The sequence below is a fragment of the Neodiprion lecontei genome, chromosome 1 (assembly GCF_021901455.1).
Source record: "Neodiprion lecontei isolate iyNeoLeco1 chromosome 1, iyNeoLeco1.1, whole genome shotgun sequence".
Lineage (NCBI taxonomy): Eukaryota > Metazoa > Arthropoda > Insecta > Hymenoptera > Diprionidae > Neodiprion > Neodiprion lecontei.
The window spans coordinates 27586327-27609195 of NC_060260.1; the positions used below are offsets into that span (position 1 = coordinate 27586327).

Consider the following 22869-nt stretch of genomic DNA (forward strand, 5'->3'; position numbering starts at 1 on the left):
ACGTGTTAAATTTTCGGAACAAAGCTGCGACTGCGCGACATTACACCGTGAACATGTTTTTGTTCGATGATCGTCTGGTTATTCTCCCTTTATTCGTACTTGTTATTTCGTTTCGTCGTTTTTATTACCTTTCTTGTTTTACACATGTATTTTTATTATCAATTATCAGCGCGAAAGTGCAATAACGTGTCGACATATTACAAAATAAAAATCCAATAATAAAAGTACAATTACAATAATTCTATACGATAACGGAATATTTATATTCACGTAGTATCCGTTCGAACAATAAAGTTATATCTTCTTAAATTAGAGTAAAAAAAAATAATCGTAATCGTAATAATACCATTAACAATAATTTAATCACGCTTTCGTTTATTTAATACACGTATATGCGTATATCATATGCACGTATCTGCGCTTCACGCGTGTTTCTGTGAAAGTCAAAGAATTTTACAACCTCAAATATCGTTCTATGCGGCTTAGCGATTTTTGTGCCCGCTTCGTATATACGCTCGTAAAAATTATCTATTAATTTTTCTTTTCTTATGATTTTTTCTAAATTCTTTCGTCTCTTCACAACTTACGGAAATCAGGCCAATGAGGATTCTTCGTCAAATTGAATACAGGAAGTATTTTTAACCTAGATTGTTTTTTCACGTAGCTCAAGATAAAACTATTACGGTAGCGACATCTACGGGAAAGTTTCGTTGAACCTGTAGGACAACTTGAGGGCAAACTTATCGACAGCCGCCAGAAAATTTAACATGAGACTTTCATTTTACCGACTGTAAAAATTGAGTGATTCGAATTTGGTTTCGAATTGATCCGTAGAAAGTGAGTAAAAGAAAACAAAAAAAAAAAAATTCGAAAGCAGATAAAATTCCAAAATCTCATTTGTAATATTCTTCTCTCATTCCAATTTTTGTTTCGTATTGTCAAATTATTATATACTTAAATATTAGTGATTCACCGTCTTTGAGTTCTCAGACGCAGTTGCAAATCCTCTTGAGATTCTACAGTGTCGTATCTGAGGAACATTGTTATTATTATATGTCTTTATATTCTAATTCTGAAAAACGTTCAACCATATCGACGATCACGTATACGTACAGAATGTCCCATTTCAATCAATCATTGCAATATTTCCAAAATCAGTAAAGGTATATACAGGAAATATACCGTAGGAAAATGTTACTCGGTTTGGTTGCAATCGGTTAAATGAAAGCTAAACAATGAATTGAAACGAAACATCTATCTAAGGATTGCAAAGAAAAGGATTGAAATTAAAATTTCTGGAGGACAGATTGAGTTGGAGAAATTTGATCGATGGCAAATGACGTCCCCTCGGAAAAATAAAATCAACTTTCTTCGGGAACATTAACCTTCCCCATTCTTATTATGCATTTCGAGACATCGCAGTTGATTGATTGAATTATTTCTAACAATCAGTTGTTCGAGGTGATCTGACATGTGCAGCAATGTGGAAACCAAAAAACGTCGGTATAAAGACGGTCCCCGCTGCCTTCTAAAGCTACAAGCCTCTTCTGCACGTATTGCTGTTGACATCTACTCGTGTATCCGGTTGGTAGGGTGCACAAGCCGTTGCAGGTATCCGATCTGAAGTTGCAAAAATCCGCATGAGGTTGGCACGCGATAAGACGTAATAATGCCTGAATAAGGTTCGGCATCTTCGCCGAGGACGACCAGCGAAAATTTGCAAAATAAACTCTCGTTGGTTAATTTTTGACGAGAACAAGTCGATGTTAAAGTTTCATAAATTTTAGCCAGTTTGTTTGCCGGTAAATCCGATTGAAAACTTTTCTCTTTACCCGACTGAATTATAAGAGCAATTCTCGGGCGATGAACCTCCTCGTTAGCACCTGCAATCAAATTATTTCTCCGCAGCTGAACTCTGACTTACGCGCACGTCTCGCTTTTCACTAGCTGGGTGTACTTGTCCCCCTGTTCCTGTAGGTTCACCACGTACATCCAGTTGCCTCGGTTGTTCAGCGCTGCTTTGGGCATGATGAACTGCGAATTGGTGAGGCAAAGCGGGGTCGCTTGGCTCGAGGCGTTCGCCTGACGACGAGATCTGCTCTTCTTCGAGGCGGCAAACTCCAGGAGAGGATTTACACGCGGCGATCGACGAGGACGTTTTCTCAATGCTCCGCTCTTCGCGTTGCTCCGAGTGTACCTGAACATTGGGTTCGAGTCGAGGGGCCATTCGTTCAAGGAAGTCATAAATTCAACGATTGGAAATCGAATTGTAAACCCAAGGAACCTGATCGGCTGACGTATTATTTGGAATAACGAGGAATCAATCGAGGTAACTAAGATGATCGGAAATCATTGCGAATTACTTGAAATCACGTGATAGTCCGAAGCAATCGCACGGCGAGCGTTGGAGGTTACAGAAATCGTTGAATGGCTTGTGAAAAACGCCGGATGGTTTTGAATCGTTAACATTTTGTTGCTTCCTGTGATTTGTTGTGATTTTCTTTAGTTCTGTCGAATTGGAAAGTCACTGAAAATCCCGTAAAACTCTAAAAAATTATTGGTAATCATCGTTGATGATGTAGGAATCAGTAGAAATCGCTCGAAATCTATTTTAATTCACGTCACGTTATAGACAGACGTTTTGCAATAAGTTCCTCCGAAGAATATCCCGGTGAATACGGACAAATTTCCCGTAGGTACACCGTAAGTGAACGCATTACCTGTCTGGCCACCAGCCTTGAGGCTGTCCAAGGGGATCTAGAGCCTGGACTTGGGAGTACAAGAACGGACTTTCTTGTTGTTGATGGGAATGACGATGCTGCGGAAGATGCGGCGAAAGCGGATGATGCGAAACTCCTAGAGCCGGCTGCAAGAACGGGTTGTTCGGCGACCTGGACGGTGTCGGATAGCTGTACCTGCGTCAAAAAGGTACATACATTTTTACAGACAATCGAAAGGCGCGGTGAATCAACGAGGGGTGCGGATATGCGGGGTGATTTGATCTTCCAAGCTCTGATACCACTTCTCAAAACTTACCCCTGCTGGGACTTGTTGGTCGGAGGTCCGTAAATTGGTGCGGGTGGTCCGAAGGGGTATTGCGATGGGAGGAACGGTAACGGTTGTGGATACAGCTGAGGTACTTCCGGTCGTTGGTAGTCGTAACCTCCGTGGTATTCCGGTTCCGTTCTTCAAATCGCGGTTCGCGGTTAGCTCGGATTTTAACAGTTTTACAGAACCACAAATTCAGATGAGCTTGAGAAATTCGCTCGCGAGGCAACCGAATCGTGGATACTAGTTTCTGCATACGCGGTTACCGGAAACGATATATTTATACGTCGATGATTTTATAAAAATATTTACTTCGAATGAATTCTCTACTAAACGATTGGATTTTTCAGGGAACCCGTGACTTATACATCATGGTATGGCACAAATCAGTCTTTTTACTGGACTCGACCTCTCAAGCGCAACCGTATTTGCCGTTTTTGGGTGATACTTTACACCCTACAAGTGATTATGTACAAAAGTAGAAACCCACCGACCTGTAGGAGTTGAAGCCGTCCCGAGATTCGTCGATTAATAGCGTGTTGTAGTCAAAACTCCATTTGTCGATTAGGAACCTGATCAGCTGTCTGAAATTGAAAACACACGAATGGCGATTAGATCGCAATGAACTGTTCTAAAGTCTATAGAAAAATTTCTGAATTCTGTCTTATGATTTTATTTCAAAACACTACCAACTGCAGCTTCTTACCATCTTATGCAATATATTTCACGACCGGGACAGATTGGATTTTAATGTTTTCGATATTACTTATTGTCTACGAAGTTTATAATTGTACAACAAGAAAATGGCACATTCGCATTGAATATCGATTTCAGCATTTTACAATTCTCGATATGCTGGTACAATTCTGAAAGGATCTACCTTACTTAATTTTCCCACGATTTTGAATGATAAATTCATACTCAAACTTCAAGTTTTTACAATAATCAGGGACATAAATTTTCATGGTAGATTATTTTTGACATCCGATTTCAAGTAAGTAAAAATGGAAACCTGGATTCTGGTTGGGTGTAGAGTTTTATATCACACAATCATCCTTCGGACGATCACTATGTATCTATTAAATAAGTAATTTCACCGGTGCTTTCTGTTATACGGGGCATCGAGATCGCTCGAACTAGCAAGAATGGAACGAGGAGATAAACACGTATCCGAGCCGATTCCATTATACCTAACAACCTAGTTTCGTATATTATAGGTATACATATAAGAGACAGATATTGTTCGTAGTGGCGGGAACGACCTAGTTGTTAACGTTAATTAATTTTCGGGGTTAAGACGACACTTTGTATGCTAATTAGGAATTGCTTATTCGATTGAAACTATTACCAAGTCTCGGGGGACGCGATGATAAACCCCACATCCCTTAACCTTAACCGATTACACGTGCTCCCTGAGTTCACCTTGTTCACCAAGCTCTCCCACCTGCCTTACACGCACCTACATACGTAAACGAATATTCTCGATCACGTTATTATCTGCGTACGTGTATCCGGATACTCACCGTGAATCGGATTTGAATTCGCGGTGCAAGATACTGATGTAATAATCCGAAAATGCTGATTATCATAGAAACTATTTCGTGTGTGATATTCAGCGATTGTCGAGATATTGATCTTCGCGTTCTCGGATATCTATGTATAGTTTAAAAAATGTCTAAAATAATTTAATAGGTCGCAGATTGTTTGCGAATGATTTATCTCCCATCAAGAGTTTCAGGGTGAATAGTCAGCTTCTTTCTGACTTGTCACTACGTTAATCCTAAACTGTCGTACGTCGTTCCATAAACTTGGCAGTACACGGAACGGAAAATATGTTCGTTCAAATTCTGACCAATTAAATCGATTTTTGATTTTACGGTAGCCATGTAAATCTATGTAAAATTTGATAACCGTAATCATATCGGGACTACGGTTTTTGAGCACATGTTTACTTTCGATACGAATTCATTCAGTCTTGCACGTATGTTTGAGCTTTACGTTTCACACGTACCTGTGAAAAGCCTGATGTTTACTCGTCGTCCATTCGTGACTAGGAAGAAATAGATTCATTTTCACAACTCGAAAGACTGGCGTGGTTGAGATCTTTCTGATATACAAAGACGCGGCAGAAATTATATTTTCACGATATCTTAGTCTTCTCTACAGTCTTTTTTCGTAACTATGAAATTCGTTGCGAAACACCTGCAGTGGTTTATGATGCGAAACCTACAAGCTAATTTTAGTTCAGTACTTGGGTAATCAACTTTTTTAAATCCACACAGAATCATGGATTTGCCAATATATAATATAGAATAACCTAACACCACGGATAAAAATCTTTCTACAAAACATTTGCAGTGTTTTTAATACGATCCTACAAATACTGTGTGAATTATTAAGTTTCTCGGTGACTTTGACAGAATTACAGGGATATTCTTTGATAATCCCTACTTTGTCGAAAAAAACGATATCTATGAAAAAAATTATTCTCCTCGAAACAAAGGGGAGAAGTAATAATTAGTATTTCCTGAAAAAATCTGTCTTTGTGTACCGCGCAAATATATTTACACTAGTTATATCCATATGGATGTATATAGGTATATAATTCTGACGCGCGTCATAATGTCTGTATATATATATACACGTATGTATGAAGGCATGTATGCATGTACGTAAAAAAAAAAAAAAGAAAGAAGAAATTTGTATGTACCAAAGGAATGGCGAGAAAGGTCATTGTTTGCCAGTACCCGTGGACAGAATGCAAACGATTTAAATTCAGAAATTCAGAGCATGTCTGCAACGAAACAGGTGCCACGTTGTAAAAATGCTGCCACCAAAAACTAATGCGTGATGTGCCGGACGGGTATGTGAGCAGAAAATTGAAATGGAAAAACAGGAGTGGTTTCTGCACAGACCCTGCACCTTCCAATATCGTCCCGATAACAGTTCTTTATAACGGTCAACTCCATAGCTACGGCATGATAATAACAAAGCCGGAATAGTAAACTTACTTGTAATTGAAAACGAATTTATGGACGGATTGTTCGATTGTACGAATCATAAGTATCGATTGTGCGGAACGTCACATCTTATTTCCGAATCTTTGCACCGTTTGGTGAAAAGTTTCTTCATTAAAAAACAGCCGTATAAAGCTAATAAATTTTTTACACGTATTAAGATATCAAACGATTCTCACCCTATAACTGCACAGATATAAGTGACACTAAGCTCGTAAAAGTTAATGAATCGGTGATTCGTGGCTGGAATATGCAAAGTGTATAATATACGTAGGAATTGAATATAAAGAACGCCTCGTGCGGGGAAAACGTATCGAGGCAGAAGTGGAGGTATAACGCAGGTGTAAGCCTGCGCAAATGCTGCGTTAAGTCGTCACAACGAGGCTGAGTGAAAGTTTACGGACGTCCTTTAGAGATGGGCAAACCACTTGCTCCGTGAAGATACGTTTGTCATTTCCGAACTCTCCATCGTGCAGATCCTCTTCCGGATTGGGACGCTCTGGCGGAATTTTAACTTATTTGCGCAATCGGTTCGCCGTTACGCCGGCTAGGCAAATCTGAAGTTTAATGCGTACAACGTTTCTTGCCCTACGACGACATTTCTAATTTCAATATTTTAAACTACCTTTTTAACAACGTTTATTCAGGGATAGGTATAATTGCAAAAAATTATAACAGCACTCCTAGTTGCAGCGTGAATTTTTTATTCCTGAACGCACCGATTTCTGTCCATGTACGCGTTTACCAAACGTGCGTGTAAAGTCGACAGGTCATTCTTCTGCTTTTAACAACGACTAAATTTGCGATCCGTTGGGTCTCGTTACGCTTTTTTTAATCAAGAGACACGTTTCTTCGCGAAAATGTGGCAGCATTGTTACGATCGTCGTCCTCGAAATAATTCGTTTCAAAGTGAAAAACTACTACTCGATATTCGTTGACTCGAAACTTAGTGGAATTATGGAACGAAAAAGAATCTGTACGATGATTTTGAGGTGAAAAAAAAAAACATAAACGAGTACAAGATGCATCACCATTACTTCATTACGACACTTATTTGCCATTCATTATTTCTTGATAAAAGGAACTGCAGTTCCAAGTTCTTAGCTTCAGTCCAACTCAAACGACGTATCGAATCTTTCTTGTCAATATAATTCTTTTCTCGACGTAGATCGGAGATGGTATATTAATAATCGCTGCAGGTGCCGCTCTCTGATCATCCAAGCCCGCGTTGTAGCAAATAATGAGCTCTCCCGGGTTTTACCGGCCGCTTTCGATCGCCTGTCGTAATATGTGATATACCACACATGAACCAATTCAAATTAAAAGAGCATTAGAAATTTATACAGCCATCGGTAAATTGGCGAACCCAGACTCAGAAGCGAAATTAACTACTTGGGCAGCCCCAAAAGCTGTTATACAACGAAAAAAATCAATGAATACCGCATCCTCGAATTTATAAGTGAAGACATTTCAATTCCCTATAATTTTTCCCTATCAATTTTATTGCGCTGTTCGCTTCGGTGTAGGCGAAATATTTCTTAATTTCTAAACGAGCTGTTACAGTTTGAACAAAAAAAAAAAAATAATAATCGACAGGTAAGCGGGAAAATAATCGTATAATAATGTAAGTGCATATCAAATATAACGTCAGTCGCACATTTCAGAGGCTTACTACAGAGATGCACTTTTTCAATGTCTGTAGATTATACGAGTCTGACCTAATATCTTGTGGTGACTGTTTCGCAAAGGGGTCGAGAAAAGATTGTTTACTTTAATTTTTTTCCCCTCAAACGTTATGTCAACATTTGAACAACCATTACAAAGACTCGGACATTCTGCACGTGTAACAGCGCTCCGGGCATCATTAATGCTCAGCGACTTTTCTTGGTGTTCGGAAATCCCGGCGCGGTCCAAACACCAAATTCTTGTTCCGTCTTCGTACGCCTTTCACCAGCGTATGGCTTTCAAGTATTATTCACCAGTGCAAAACAATCCAGCGGTAGGTATCTCGTACAAACAAATTTCTAAATTGCATCCAATCCCCAATCGGCGTACTGAATTTTTAACCCCCTGTATCCTCGTTTTCGTTTAAAACGCGAGCCGTGACAATCACGTTTGCCATTTCGATGTTTGTTTGATTTCTTTTTTACAATCAGCGCTGGAAAACGCGAATACGGATATATCGTGGGAATATCATTTGAACGGAGCACAAAAAATGGGGTGAAAAATATTTGGCAACCGAAAACAATATCAATTATTACATCCTTGCTCGCTGCGTGGGTCGCGGTTTTCATACGGTTTCACCGATTTTTAGACCATCCGCGCGGACACCGTACAAAAATCGAAGTCGAAAGTTTTCGTGAGCATCTTTAACCGCGATATATCGATAGGCGACTTTCACTCTACGCACCAAACTGCGGGAATCGTAATACCGACTACTTTTAATTCAACGTGAATTACTGATGTCTGCAGGTGGTTTGTCTGTATACGAGTATAAACGTACGTACAGGTTTGTACATTTAAATGGGATTTTACGCACGTTCGACTCGCCCATCTCGTTCTCGCATACGGGCATCCTCCGGGATGTCGTTTTTCACGAATGTCCAAGAACTCTGATGTATAATGCATCCTTGATTCTATTCCAAGATAAAGGATGTTTGTTTTATATTCTCGATGCCAAAGCGCAAAGCCGCGGCGTGTACCTAATGCTATCCAAATTTCTAAATTACGAAATTTTATTTGTTGTACGCTGCTTGAAACAAGTCGCTTGTTAGTCATAAATGCGGCACGTAACTGCCGCGGCCTTTTGACCCCTCAAATAACACATTTCTCAATAAAAGTTATATACACTTACACTACTAAGCGTAACACTATAATTATGTGTGATCGAAGAATTCTAACGCTGTTAATACGGACAGTGAAAACTTGAAACGATTTAGAGAGCATAATGAGTGTTACTATAAATCCGAGAATATTATGCATTACGGTTTTATTGATTCATCCTACCACAGTTACTCGGTGAACTTTGATGTTTTCACTTATGAAAAATGCCCGAATTTTTATATTTCTAGACATTAAAAAGCATGATTTCACTGCGAAAGAAAGTGGCATTTATCGGGAAGCCAATATTTCGTTATTTATCCAAGCCCTTCACGCGTCATGCTTTTAAAAGATATTCCAACTTCAAAGTACCGAAAATCATCCGAAATAGCCTCATCGCGTAACCGATCACGTCTTTAACTTTCCTCAACACGTGTAAATACACACATTTTTTAATCTTATAAAATATATCATTATCACAGCCAACTCACATATTGCATTTGAAACACGGATGTTGAAATCTGTACAGTTGCTCCGCATAAAAATTCAGCAGGTACATGTATACGGAGGGTCTTTGGGTATTTTGTTCAAGGTGGAAACTGGGTCATTTCCATTTCTATTCTCATGTCACGTGGCACGTGGTTCCGACCCGCTTCCGCTACGCCAAACTTTCCCGAATTAACTAATTTCATTCGAAGACATTCTAATCCAATATCTATCTCCGCTAAAGTTATTATAAAAATATTACACCCCGGAGCACACCCATAATTACAAAACATGAATTTGCCAAGATTGGATTCAAACACTGAATTTGAGTTGTCCTCACTCTCAGTCTACATTTGCCTACAAATACAAATCCATGTTTCAAATCCGTCGAACGAATAGCACGATAGATCGAAGGCGAGCGTAGCAATGCGTTAGAGATAACATGGAATGCAAGTATCAGTCAAACTCCAATCGATTTATTCCTTTAAAGATCATGACGCATCTCGTACGTATTCTACCGCGGGAATTTCTAACTACTGCACGTTCCGTCGTCTGCTAAAATTTAATGCGCATGCGCTACAATCCGAGAGCGGCGGTTCGCCAGGGTGACCAACCGTAATAAATGTAACCTCAAAAATGTTGACAGTTCTCGCTGGCAGTTGTGCTCAACACCGACAACTGTAAAAACTTTTCAGGCTTACATACAACGCGGCGAACTATCGTCTAAATTTATGCGGTTGGTCACCCTGGCAAATAGTCGCTCTCAGATTATAGCGCGTGCGCGTTACATTTGAGCAGACGACGGAAGGTGCAGTCATTGCGAATTCACTCTGTATATGTATCAGTGATTGCAAGGCCACGGTTATGGTAGAGCAAGCATCTCGCATTACATCCTGTTTACCTATTCTTCAACTATTATACAAACAAAAATCTGTAGTCACCGTTACTACGTAATCTCGACTATCAACATTTTTCACCGTAACTATATTTTCTCGTAACTACATACAGCCATAGTAATTAAACTAAACAGTGACTTGTACTGTATCTTCTTGTAATTCCAATAATATTTAAACCATTATTGCGAAGCGTACCCATTTTTCTAAAATTTTCCTGCCATTTGTACGTACTAATAAGGGGCCGTTTGATCATCCCAGTTGAAAGTGACGCGGAGCATGCACCGATAAATACCGAACTACCTGACGTGTGCTCGAATTTAATTGTCCAGTCTGCTTACGGCTGCTTACAGTTTACTTTGATTGGAACGATAGAACATCCGGCAAATCCGATGACTGTTATTAGCGACCGTGATTTCGAATAGTGGGTGTCGGTCGAATCGGGAACATTGCACACACGATGAACGAAACGTAATATAACAAAGTCGGATCAAATCAGTAGCAGTAATGAGGAACGGATTTTTTTTCACCCTTTTGTTCACTCCGAGGTATGAAGTCATACCTGGATAATATTGAGAGCTAGGCGCCGGAGCGAGGCAAAGACTGCAACCCTGAAAGCGGCTTAATCGCCATTTGAACTTGTATTCGCTCGAAGGTTTTTGCTGGGCCTTATTATTACACACGCGAAAATGTGACAAAACATTACGGGGCGAGCCTTGAGCCTGTCGCGTATGAACGAGTTATTAATTGTTCCCGGCTCCTTGACTCGGCTGAAACCAGACTATGATATGTTAGTTCGCAAACTCGCAAATAAGGCCAACTTCGTAATTAACCGCGCCGACTCAAATACCGCTTGCCTTGCAGTATTCCCGAAACGCGTGCCATCTCCCGTATAATAATAATAATTATAATTACGGTCGAAAACAATTCATGTTTATTTGTGTGCTGTACCAACGGGTTTTTGTTGCACAAGGGAAAGAAGTAACTCACGCGGATTTGAAATTCTTGAATGGTGAGAACTTCGTTGTTAAATTTCACTTTCAAGTCAACTCGTACATCATGCCACTCACGCTTATGCTTGCCTAATACATGCTACACTGCCCGAAAATTGAGTGAGTCCTGTTAATTTATCAAGTTTGCAATTGTACTTGGGATCAGAGAAAAAAAAAATCAGGGTACTTGAAGACTATTGACCCGCTGGGTTCGAGGCGAACACGATGGTCTGTTTGAATTCAATGTTTATTCATACTGGTTTTTCGAATTGGGTAATTGTCGATTTACTTGCAGGCGTTCTATCGAAATTTCGTTCCTTCTCATTCCGCACATCCGCAAGCAAATATGATACATCCTTTTTTTCTAATACTCGGCGATACCCGAAGTTCGTATTTAATTCTGTCGAAATTGAGTACATTGTACACCCTCGGATAAACGAGGTGTGAAAAAGTCATTACTCTGCTCATTCTATCGGCGATCTAAAATTTCTTAACAATCAAAATATGTCATGTCCAACAGCTAAAAATTGATATATGCAAATTTCGATGTGTAATAGGTAATTGGTAAGACAGGGAAAAGCTAATTCCTTATTGGACTCACGACGGTCGTAACGAAGAGAAGAGGAAAGTAAAGTAACAGGAATGGATATTTTCTCTTCGAGGTAAGATTTTGTTCCGACGAATCCCGAGTTCGGAATTGAGCAGAACACGTGTAAAAAAGCTGGCGGCGATTGGCGCTCCGTACGTACTTTCATCGTTGGTGAAGACAGTTCTGGCCGTGCGCAATATCAACACGTGTAGCCGGAGACTTTAGCCATTCGATCGGCGATATTTCGGGGCGTCGGGTCAAGTTGAAGGCACATTAAGATGTGCGTAAGGATGAACGAAACTGCCCGAGGCTCCGAAGCGTTTGATTTAATCATCCGGGTATGCACATAAAATTAAGATCCAGGAGTCATGCGGCAAACTAAAAACCGCCTGCGCTAAAATACCGAGCCTCGGCCTCGGCCGAGAGTTCATTACCTTCGGTCTAAGTACCTGCACCTTATAATACCATCACCCAAATGCCGCTGTGCTCACCGCTGTTAGCACGAGCTCGATAATTTTTTCGCAATTACCGTGGATCTTGTGTCACGCTAAATCGTAAACAAGCCAGTGAATTCGTATCGTAAAATATCGCTGTGAAGTTTGCGTGGATTTTTCTGCACATCAGGCGGGTGGTGTTAGAACCACCGGAAGTTTAAGGCTGCGATTAACTTGCGCCAATTCAAACGGATCGTGGCTTGCAATTCATCACCGTTTGTTTTGCCAAAGCTTGTGATTATGTTATACTCGCACGGGAAATATTCGTATATTTTTATACGGATGCGCTTATCCTCTACGGAAATGCAGAATGAAAGATTTTTTTTTTTTTTTATGTTTCGGGCTGATGAATCGAGAGAATAACTTTTTGTATCCTGTATAGACAATGTATGGGCGCGAATCAGATCCTGCAGACCTGATATTATCCATTCGTTTTTATTTCGCGTAATTAAATGAAATTCAGAACTCTGAAAGCGAAGTTGAAGAATAATCGATGGTAATTCGATTTGCAAAAAGTGTTTTTTCAGCACGGAAAAAAAATTTGTTATTGCAAAGTTCAAGTACAAAATCCCAGTTTCACACGATTCCATGTAGAAAGATCAAAGTATTCCATAAGTGCTATTTCCATTGTTAATTGAATACCACGAGTATTTTATTTGTTTCAATCAAATTTAGATGACAACGAATTGACTGCATCTACGACTTGAGAACGTTTGTTTTCTATAATTATCTTGTTTTGAAACTACCTTAGGGTGTTAACAGTAAATTTGAGAATATCGAGTCGAGTGGAAAAATATTAAGAGATATTAGTGTTTTGAATCAGTGGCCCATGTTGCGGAGTCACGGTGCGTATGAGGCATTCCATCCCAAACTGACCTACGTCTGACCCTCACGATCAGCGATATTATTTATTTTTAAGTATGGCGTAGAGTGTAAAAAAAACTTCCACCGGGCTTTAGACTTTTTGGACCACGGTGTGATTTTAACTGCTCCCAAAAATACAGAACCCCAATTTTCGAACGAATAGCCCAAAATCGATTGGCTTTGAATTTTTCTCACGAATTCTTTGTCAAAAAACGACAATTTTTAGACGTGTGCGAGCTGCAGGCGAAACAAGTGGTTAAATAGTGAGAAAAATTGAATTAAATATCAATTTCAAAAATATAAATTTATATTTTATACTTTTTTTTTCTCAGCAAAACAGGATAGGTCGGCTTGGTGTGGAATGCCTCATATACGGTAAGAGTATAATGGGTTTGTAATTGGAATGTTAATCCAAGGTCATTCGATCATTCAAATTACGTCTAATCTCAATCGATCTATTTCCAAAAAATCTGAGAAAATGAACGAACCGATTTGTAGGGTCGGCAAGACGGTCTCACCAAATTCGTTATTCAACCGCTGTCGAAATTTTTGGCATGATTATAAGTTGTGCGTACGAATGACAATTTCAAGTGGACTTTCAGGTTACCTTAGAAAGTTTTATGAAATTGAATACTTATTAATGTTCTTTTTTTTTTCATTCGTCACCTCCAATAGTTGAATAATGTTCACCGAGTACCAGAAGCACATAATTTTTTGAGACCTACTTGAGCTATTACATATATGATATTTACCTCAACACAGTTTGCTGGAATAAGTTTGTAATTAATGGGGATGACGGAGAAACAAAGTTTGTATCGAGACAAGCATATTTTTAAAAATGAACTGTGCAGGTATCAAAGCTATAACGAGCTATAAGCTCTTTTATTGTTTTGATTCTTTCAATCCCACAAATTCTTAACATGCTTCGATGCAAATTCGACACTGTGATGTTTCAGGATTCCATTCCAAATGTCTTGTTATTAAATAATAATTGTTTTTTAATGAACGATCTTCCGCCGATAAATTAGATAATTTATAAATGCCTTGTTTACAGGTTTGATAATACAAACAGCTCTGTCACCTTCCGTGTGTTAGAAAAGTGAAAATTCTCCGCGGCACGAAGCCGAAGACACGTTGCATCGTGGCGTTGAATTTTGATCAGAATTTCATGTTCAGATAATGTTTATTTATTTTAACGCCCGCGTGTGACAAAGACAAAGATGAATAGGTTTCTATATGCAAAAGTATAAACTCTGCGGGCATAATACACCGATTAATTTGAAACGTGTACGTCTAGTCTCTATGCTGTTTAATATTCTTACTGTGGATAGTGGTCCAGCCTTTCGCAGAAGGTTTGTCCGGGTTTTGCGCATCTTGGTGTATGTCCAGGAAGAGCTGGCAAGAAGGGCTCGTGTCGAGGAGGGTGCGGACAGCCGTATTCCGAGCAGGGTTCGGGATTCGCGGCCGTCACGAGGACCTGTAATCGAGGATACGTTTGTCATTATTAAATGAGATTTCCTACATTCCTCAGAGCTGTAGGTACGTACGGTGTAATAAGTAGCGTTGCCCGCTAGTCGACAACTTTCGTTTATTTCAATACTTGTTACACGCTCAGGATGGAAAAAAAAAAGAAAAAAAAAAATTATAATCCGAGAGAGTGAAAAGAAATGGAGGGCCTATTAACTTTTGAAAGTCTGACTTGATTATCCATGTTTACCGATTGCAAATTTATACCAATATCCCATCGCGTATATTCGGATTAATTATTTCCTGTATAAACCGTCATCGTACGGGACGCAGTTCGTATCCGTTAACTAACAAATTTCAATGTCCCGATTCGCAGATATCTATTCAATTTACAGATACAGACGTACGTTGTTTGTTGATATTCGTAAGACACCTAAATAGGTCATCTGATTATTGATTAATTTTTTTTATCTTCCATTGATTCATAACAGCATCACGCTTTCGGTGTTGAAATATAATGCTTTCTATAATTATATTACAATGAAACACTTTTGTTGCTTCACCGAGGCTTTTAATGTTCGTGTAAAAAATTTTCATCCTATGTCAGATTGTTTTTTTCTTTTCTAATTTATAGGATTTTCACTTATATTCTGACGATTACAGGTAACATGCCATGGAACACCATGATTAATGAGACTATTGAAACGTAGGCAACGTCAAGTTAGTGAAAAAACTCTTACTAAGAATTACATTACAGATAGATGTGTAGATAATATTATGTATATGATGAAAAGAGAAATGTCACCGTAGGACACATTGTTTTATACGGGGCATTCCCTACGAACTCCCCAACGTTTAGCTGATTTTTCGCCATTTCTGAGAATGGAATTTATTCTTTCTTGTATCCATTGATAAGCAGACGGATGCTACGATTTTGTTTTAAATCAATATACGAATTGTTGGTAGATAATTAATTATACATGGTATTTTAGAAATGAGTTATTTGCAAAAAAAAAAAAAAACCAAAGCATTGTACTCCAAGATCGTTTTGTTTTTTTAATGTTCATAATGAATAATTAATTGCGATTGAAAATTTTGATATTTTAGAAATTGTTTATTTACAATTTGGCTGTTTTATATATATCTATATAGATACTTTATATACTTAGCATACCTGCATGATACATTCTACCTGCATCAAGTTTGTTTCAAAACAAAAATGAAAGACATGACCAAAATATTTTTTTCTACACTACTAAAGTATGATATAAAACTTCTCCATTTTTTGATTCTATACGTATAATATACAGTTGTAAAAAATCATTATTCGACACCGGTTCATTAAATGGAAGGAAATTAATTTCACTTTTGAAAATAGCGCAAGATCGCAATTATCCAACAAATACCATTAGCGAATGTTGATTTGTGGTTTCCAAAATGACTACTGAAACAACTACAAGACAATATTTGTTGGAGGAAAAAAGTCATCAGATTCGAAATTAATCGTTAATCGAGTTGGCACGGAATCCCCCGTATATACATTTATGAACACGGTAAGGTGCAAAGTATATTAATCGTTGCGTGGAATATTACATACTTCAAATGATCTTTAAATCTGGAACGGAAATTACGACTAGACGTATATACTGTATATATTCTACGTACTCGAGAACATTTGCAGCTTGAACCACACAGACGCGTATAATACTGCGAATCATAGAAAGTTGCTATTCGGACAAAACACCGGTACCCTTATCTCAGATCTGAGTTTATACCGCCAATTGCGGAGTTGAATCACGTACGTATTATGCACACTAGGCAGCAAATTTCTTTTCAATTTTTTTTCTAACATTAAATTACATCCAACTTCACACCAAGACAAGCCACTATCTACCATGCAAAAAATAAATTCTAAAAAATGCAATGGTACCTATATTATGTTACAAGTGGGGAAAGTATGTCGATTAGTGATAATCGGGTAAAAATTTATCGACAAATATTTAAATGACGAACCTAAACTGCACAGACACAAATTATAATTTACGACTATTACGCATAACAAATTATCTTACAATCACTCGGAATTCACTCTGGATTACATTTTTTTTCTACTTTCCGTAAAGCCAAACGATCGACCTCTTGGCACGAGCCTCGCGACCCCAGAGCGACTAAAGTAACTGGTCTAGTCATTCCATTGACCGCGTCATTGACCATCGCAGCGTTGCCACTAACTTGACGATAGAAATGTTTCTAAACGAAAATCGGTGAGTCAGGCCCCATGCAATGGATACCGTATATTGTGGACGTACGAATCGGCATTGCAGACGCGCAACACCAATTATACTTGATAGCGAGGATTTATAGGTGGTCGGAGGTTCGGAGGTTCGGAGGTGAGGCCACCTTGACATTCAAAATTAAACGATACGCACGCGCAGACGTCGGGTATGATTATTACTACTTATTACCGATGTTAAACACGAATTTTCATTATCTGTTCGCAGGTGTTTCGGTGAATCGTATACACCTTGTACGAAACTTTCTCGTCGGCAAGTCGCGCGGCATTCCGCCTCGTTCATGTTATATGTACCGAGGTGTGACCTACGCGTATGTATGCATGGTGTCCCATTATAATCGGCCCACTGGGTTGCCTCCAAATGTAGCATGGATTCAGGGAAATGTTGCTTGGTTGCAAGGCAGTGCAGTTGCGTAGAATCAACAAAGTTCTACATAGCTTTCGTGGTTTTTGAATTACGGTACAGTAATTCTCACACGAAGTCCACGAACCGTTTATTTTTCGGGTCATTGACGCCAAATTATCCAATTGAAATACCCCATGTAAGAAGCTTAGAGAAATTTAAACGATTTCGAGTTTAGTTTGGTGTATTTTTAAACGAATCGTCACTTTTCCCTGAAACATTTTTCTGTACTTCATGCAACTACTTCCAGATTCATTGTACAAGACATTTTAAATGGGACACACTTTACGATCGTGAGTATGACGTATGCGTAGGACACGTTGACACGGAACGCTCCTCGTCAAATCCCGTTAAAGAGCATTCAGTCGTGTAAATCTACTTCAGATAGATTGATAGTAAGAAAAAAAAAAAAAAAAATTAATGTACGGGTGGACGTTTTCCAACATTCTTCGTTAATTGACGTTTGTTATTTTCGTTGACACGACGGATATTCTGACACCTCGTATTATATGTGTGTAATACTCGCATTTCAAAGCTGAGAAATTACGTGTTTGACACTGCGTAAATGTATGTGAGATTCGAGTGATTATTTGGATATTTGAAAAGGTCGGGTGAAAATTTTTTGCCAGTCCAACAAGCCTGCGGACGTAAAGCATGTACAACTTTCGAAAGTAGAATGCGTTGAAAAATTTCACATGATTCCAAAGTTTCAACTCCACAAAGGTCTTATCCTCAAAGCAGGAATTAATAAAATTACATTTTACTGTATAATTAATATTATACGCCAGAGATTAAACGTAACAATAATTTCGTGCGATAAAAATGTAAGTGAAACTCGTTATAAGGAAAAAAGTAAAGCTCGTTCGATAAGATTTTTCCATACTGTTCTTACATCGAAAAACAGCCCAACTATAGTCTCTGTGGCGAGAACGCTGAGCTCCCAGCAGCATCCGGTAACTCCCTATTGTAACCTACCAGTGAAACAATTATCAATTCTTTTTGTGTCATTTTGAAAGAAGAAAAAGAAAGAAAAGAAAACGGTAAGAATCTTGATTTGACACGTGAATTGTGTTGGAATGTGCAAAATTCATTTACAGAAGTTACCGCAGCTAATAATTCGAAGAATGTACACCACAAGTATGCTTTCAAAACATGTGACTTTCAACGTAAACATCCAATCGTTCATCTATCACGAATTATTTCCAACTACATAGCAACCGTATGACAGCGCGACTAAATTCAATTGCAAAGAATTTCCCGTTCTCTTATAATTATACTCATATACGTTTAGATTACCAATAAGCAAATTACTTCTTTATATCCTTGTGTTGTGATTCGAAGGTTTAGAACCAGCTTTTACTGAACGTAAGCGATTAGGGAAGTCCAATTCGTGGTCTGTCAGATAGTGATTAACTCGATACAATTAGTGGGCGGCAAAAACGCGCTGGAAAAGTGATCGAGTTGAATAAATTTACCGGTAATACAGACACGACAATGCAATGCGTGTGTGTGTTTGTGTGTGTATATGTCATGCTTGCACGGCACAGTGCTCCCACTTTTCAAGTGAAGGTTGAAATATGAACGCCAAGGTTTCACGCTGCACAATGTCAACGACTGTTTTCAGGCTCACTGTGGTGTCTGCAGGCCTGATTTCGTAGCCAGCACAATTGTTTAATAGGTTTCCCCAAGATTACGTCTTTGCGAAGAAAAATCTATACACAAACGCATATCGCATCTCGCCTACGGTACCTTGTATGTAAACGATGTTCGTGCGTAACCGGAAGACTTGAATCGTGATCTTACTTATGAGGTCAGGTAAATGAAAGTTGTTTAGTATGTGGTTGAATATAATTTCTTCAGCAACGCGGATGACAACGTAGAAGATGAAACACTCGACGTGTCACTTAAAAATCTAACTAATACTTCTGCCATGCAGATTTATAGTCAACGAGACACGAACCTTGCACAATCAACCCTGTAAGTATTAAATCCGCAAATTCATACCGACTGTTACTTAACTCTTAAGTAATTATGAGACTCACGCGTGTGCTACGGACGCAATGCAAAACCACCGCATTACATCCTCGCGATATGTGCGTTTTATCATTTATTTTGTAAAACTTTTAAGGCTTATCTACACGTGTGTTTTAAGTGGACAGGCTTACCGTTAAAAAAACACCTGTAAGTCGCAGTATCATGTTGCTTGGTCGAAGATTAAATGAGTTACACCCACAACACTAACACTCACTGATCGCATGCAGCGGTTAAACCTTGGGTCGGTTTGTTTATTACCTGTTCACAACACTCGGAAAAAAAGTTTTTTTTTTTTTTTTTAATTTTTTGTTTAATTCGTTACATATCTTGACAGTTAGTCTACGATTTAGGGCGATTTAAATGAGGTATGCGACTTGCGGTTTACGGTAAAAATTACTGGATTATTCAATGTATCCAATTGCACGTCCCGTTAATAAACTCTCGCAACTATAATATTAAACTCGGTGCCGAAGGCTGAATAAAAAAGTTACGAAATTCACCGGCTGTTATTTACTAATTGATTTTCGTCTTTTACTTCAATTCTTCACCACTTAGACATTCCTTCGTTGTTACTATGCTGTCATTATAATTAGAGACAGAGAGAAAGAGAGAGAGATATATATATATAGAGAGAGAGAGAGAGAAACGGAAAATGAACGTGACTGAAGTGATCGACTAGACACCGAGCCAGACCGAATGCCTACAACACACAGGCTCGAACTTTGAAACGCGCGTGAATTTGTATAGCTAGGAATCCCCTTTTCCACGTGCGAAATAGCGGTAGGAACCGGGCGTGTATTTGTTACAGGTACGTGTGTCGATCGAGAAATCGACGGTGATAATACGCGAATCACGATCGGCGATGCCGGGCGAGCTTATGTTACTATGTCCGGGGTCTGCCGCGATGTGCCCCAGATGATTCTGTGCGTGTAACGTATAAGAGCCGTGCTTCTGAGCCCCTTCGCGAACGGGCCAAAGCCGGGAAGCCGAGATCCGACCGGGTCGCACCTCGTCACAGCTCTCTGTCCCGGTCCGACGGGGCCCAAAGGCCCAGGGTGGGGCTGAACGTCGAGCACTTTCACTGCCATCGCCGGCCGGCTGCCTTGCGTGTGCTCACGCATTCGTGTCCGATGGCCCATTCTTCGTTTCGTCAACTTCCACCGATTCGTCTTTCCTCGACTGGCATTACGATTCCACTTCTCGTTCCTCTTCTTCTTCTTCTTCTTGTTCTTGTTCTTCTTCTTCTTCTTCTTCTTCTTCTTCTTCTTCTTCTTCTTCTTCTTCTTTCTCATTCGGACGAAAAATTTAAACGGAAAAAATTCAAGGGAGTGTCGTACCGGAGCGATTGAGGTGTCAACGTTACAAAAAATCATTCCGTAATCTCCGAAATCATTATACTGAAATCGCTGATGTTGAATTAAAATTCTGCGTTAATAAGCATCGGGGTAATCGTTGGTGGTTGTGAGAAATCATTTTGAAAAGTAGGAATTAAGTGTTGGAAATCATGAGGAAAACACGTGATCAAAGAAAAATTCATCCAAGTAATCTCTCGCAATTACTCTGTAAAATTTAAGTAATACGTAATCACGGTGTTTATTTTTCCTCCGGTGAGACACCTCTTGGAAAAATCTAAGGTTAGAGGAGGTAACCTGCACCCATGGAATATTTATGGAGAGTTTCCACGTCCGAAAGTTCGTCTGTGTAACCTGCGAAATGACGTTTAAAATAGTTGAGATACGTCGAACTTCACTACTATGGGTCTGCGGTATCTGAAAAGTAACGATTTTTTAATTATCGTGTTACTTTTGTCGCCGAGGAGTGAAATGTAAAGCGAGTGTGTCGTGAACATCAATCGATTAAATCATCAATACCTAATTCATAGGAACGAACATTAATTACTTAATTCATTTAGCTGACACGCAATCATGCGTCTACTCTAATGGTTTCATTTTACAACTCACGCTCGACGAAATTATCGGATCCAGCGAAACCTGTTTTTCGGGTTAGAAATCGTCACTTTTGCAAAACTCAAGCATAGTTGACAATGTGTATCCTAATATCGTTTATCGTAATCGCCCCCACCAGGGCCGAAACGTTAACACTATAAAAAAGTGTTTTGAGTTGTGACCTTCATATCCAAGAATAACATTAATCAACAAATCATCAAGGTCAAGATAAATCGTCTTCATCGTGTATCCTAATCGTTGGTAAACAGATTCGACCGTCAGACTCAGCCGTTCTGTATATTTACAAATTGTCATACACTTTGCTCTAATTTCACGCCATGATGCGGTACGATGGGCAGCAGTTTGGTCATTCACGGACAACTGGATTAACGGTGTGAGAAACCTAATGAGTTGTTACGATACAATCGAGCTAAGTGCAACTTCACTATTATTATCATTTCTAAACGGTAGGACCCAGTTTTATTTTCCATTATTTTTCGTATAATCGAGCGAACTTAACTCCGCGTGGCAAATCTGGGATTCTGGCGAATGAAGAGAACCATCGCACTGTGAAACCAACTCATTCCCCGAACGACCTCCATCCCCGGGATGACAGAGTAAAGAGATCAAACGTTGTGATTCGCGTCATTCCTGTACTGTATAAAAACGGAGATGTAGATTAATTGGCTAATTAGCTTCCTACGTTTTATTTGTTTTACTCGAAAATCATCAGATCCCCAAAAACCAACGGGATTCGACTGATCGTCGACGAAGCTGCAACGATGTATCGATACGAGGTGAATTTTAACGATGAATTGTGTCCGTACAGCTAGAATATGAGTAACAGCAAAATTAAAGGTGGATCCTTGATACCTTTTTTCGCATTGCTCAAGCTCCGTCTGGATTTCTAATTAATCTTTCAACGCATCGGCGACGTTTACATCTATGGAAGCTATATACGTCGGTAACTTTTTCATTCGCGGTCTGCTTAAAGACTGTTACCGTAAACGTCAAGGACACACACCCCTGATTGTTAACCGATAGAGAATGGGCACTGCTTTTCGTCGCGTGTGCACATACCTCGATCTGATGATGTAATAAATCTTTGATTCGGTCGTGCGGACTGGCTGTCTGAGTTTAGAAGGTATATTACCGTTTCTCTTGTCGCAAATTATTTAATTTACATGTAATTAAATCTTATCTCCTAGGATCTGCACCGAACGAAAGAATGAAAATACGGCGTCTTTAGTTGAATTAAATGGTATTCAGTGAATACTGAGCTTCCACTGCAAATTTTTTCGTTGATATTGGTGTATTCAAAATAAGTTATATTAAAATATTGTTGTTTATGCGAAGATCCGTAGAGCTGATGAGTACTGTACTTGTAACATAATTGCTTTCGAGCTCCCGATAAAGACACAAAAATCGCATAACTTACAACATAACGTAAAGATTTTATGTAAGAGCAAGCTGCAGCAGAAGCAAACACGTCTTTAAGATCTGATTTTCTGAAATTTACACTG

At 39.1% G+C, this 22869-nt stretch overlaps 1 protein-coding gene across 3 annotated transcripts; it reads right to left on the reverse strand.

Annotated features, from left to right (window-relative positions):
- Positions 1–546: 546 nt before the first annotated feature.
- Positions 547–20398, reverse strand: LOC107221089 (protein spaetzle 5). 3 transcript variants are annotated; one of them, XM_046740934.1, is made up of 8 exons: positions 20094–20397; positions 19532–19977; positions 14526–14680; positions 3543–3632; positions 3037–3186; positions 2721–2915; positions 1925–2197; positions 547–1620 (listed from the first exon to the last, which is right to left on the reverse strand). In XM_046740934.1, exons 2-8 carry the CDS (start codon positions 19562–19564, stop codon positions 1449–1451), a joined length of 1068 nt encoding a protein of 355 aa, XP_046596890.1. In that variant the 5' UTR covers positions 19565–19977; positions 20094–20397; the 3' UTR covers positions 547–1448. The 3 variants fall into 3 exon arrangements, with proteins under 3 accessions (XP_046596890.1, XP_015515454.2, XP_015515453.1); XM_015659968.2 differs by having other exon boundaries at positions 3539–3632; positions 19532–20398; XM_015659967.2 differs by having other exon boundaries at positions 19532–20397.
- Between the last annotated feature and the right edge of the window lie 2471 nt (positions 20399–22869).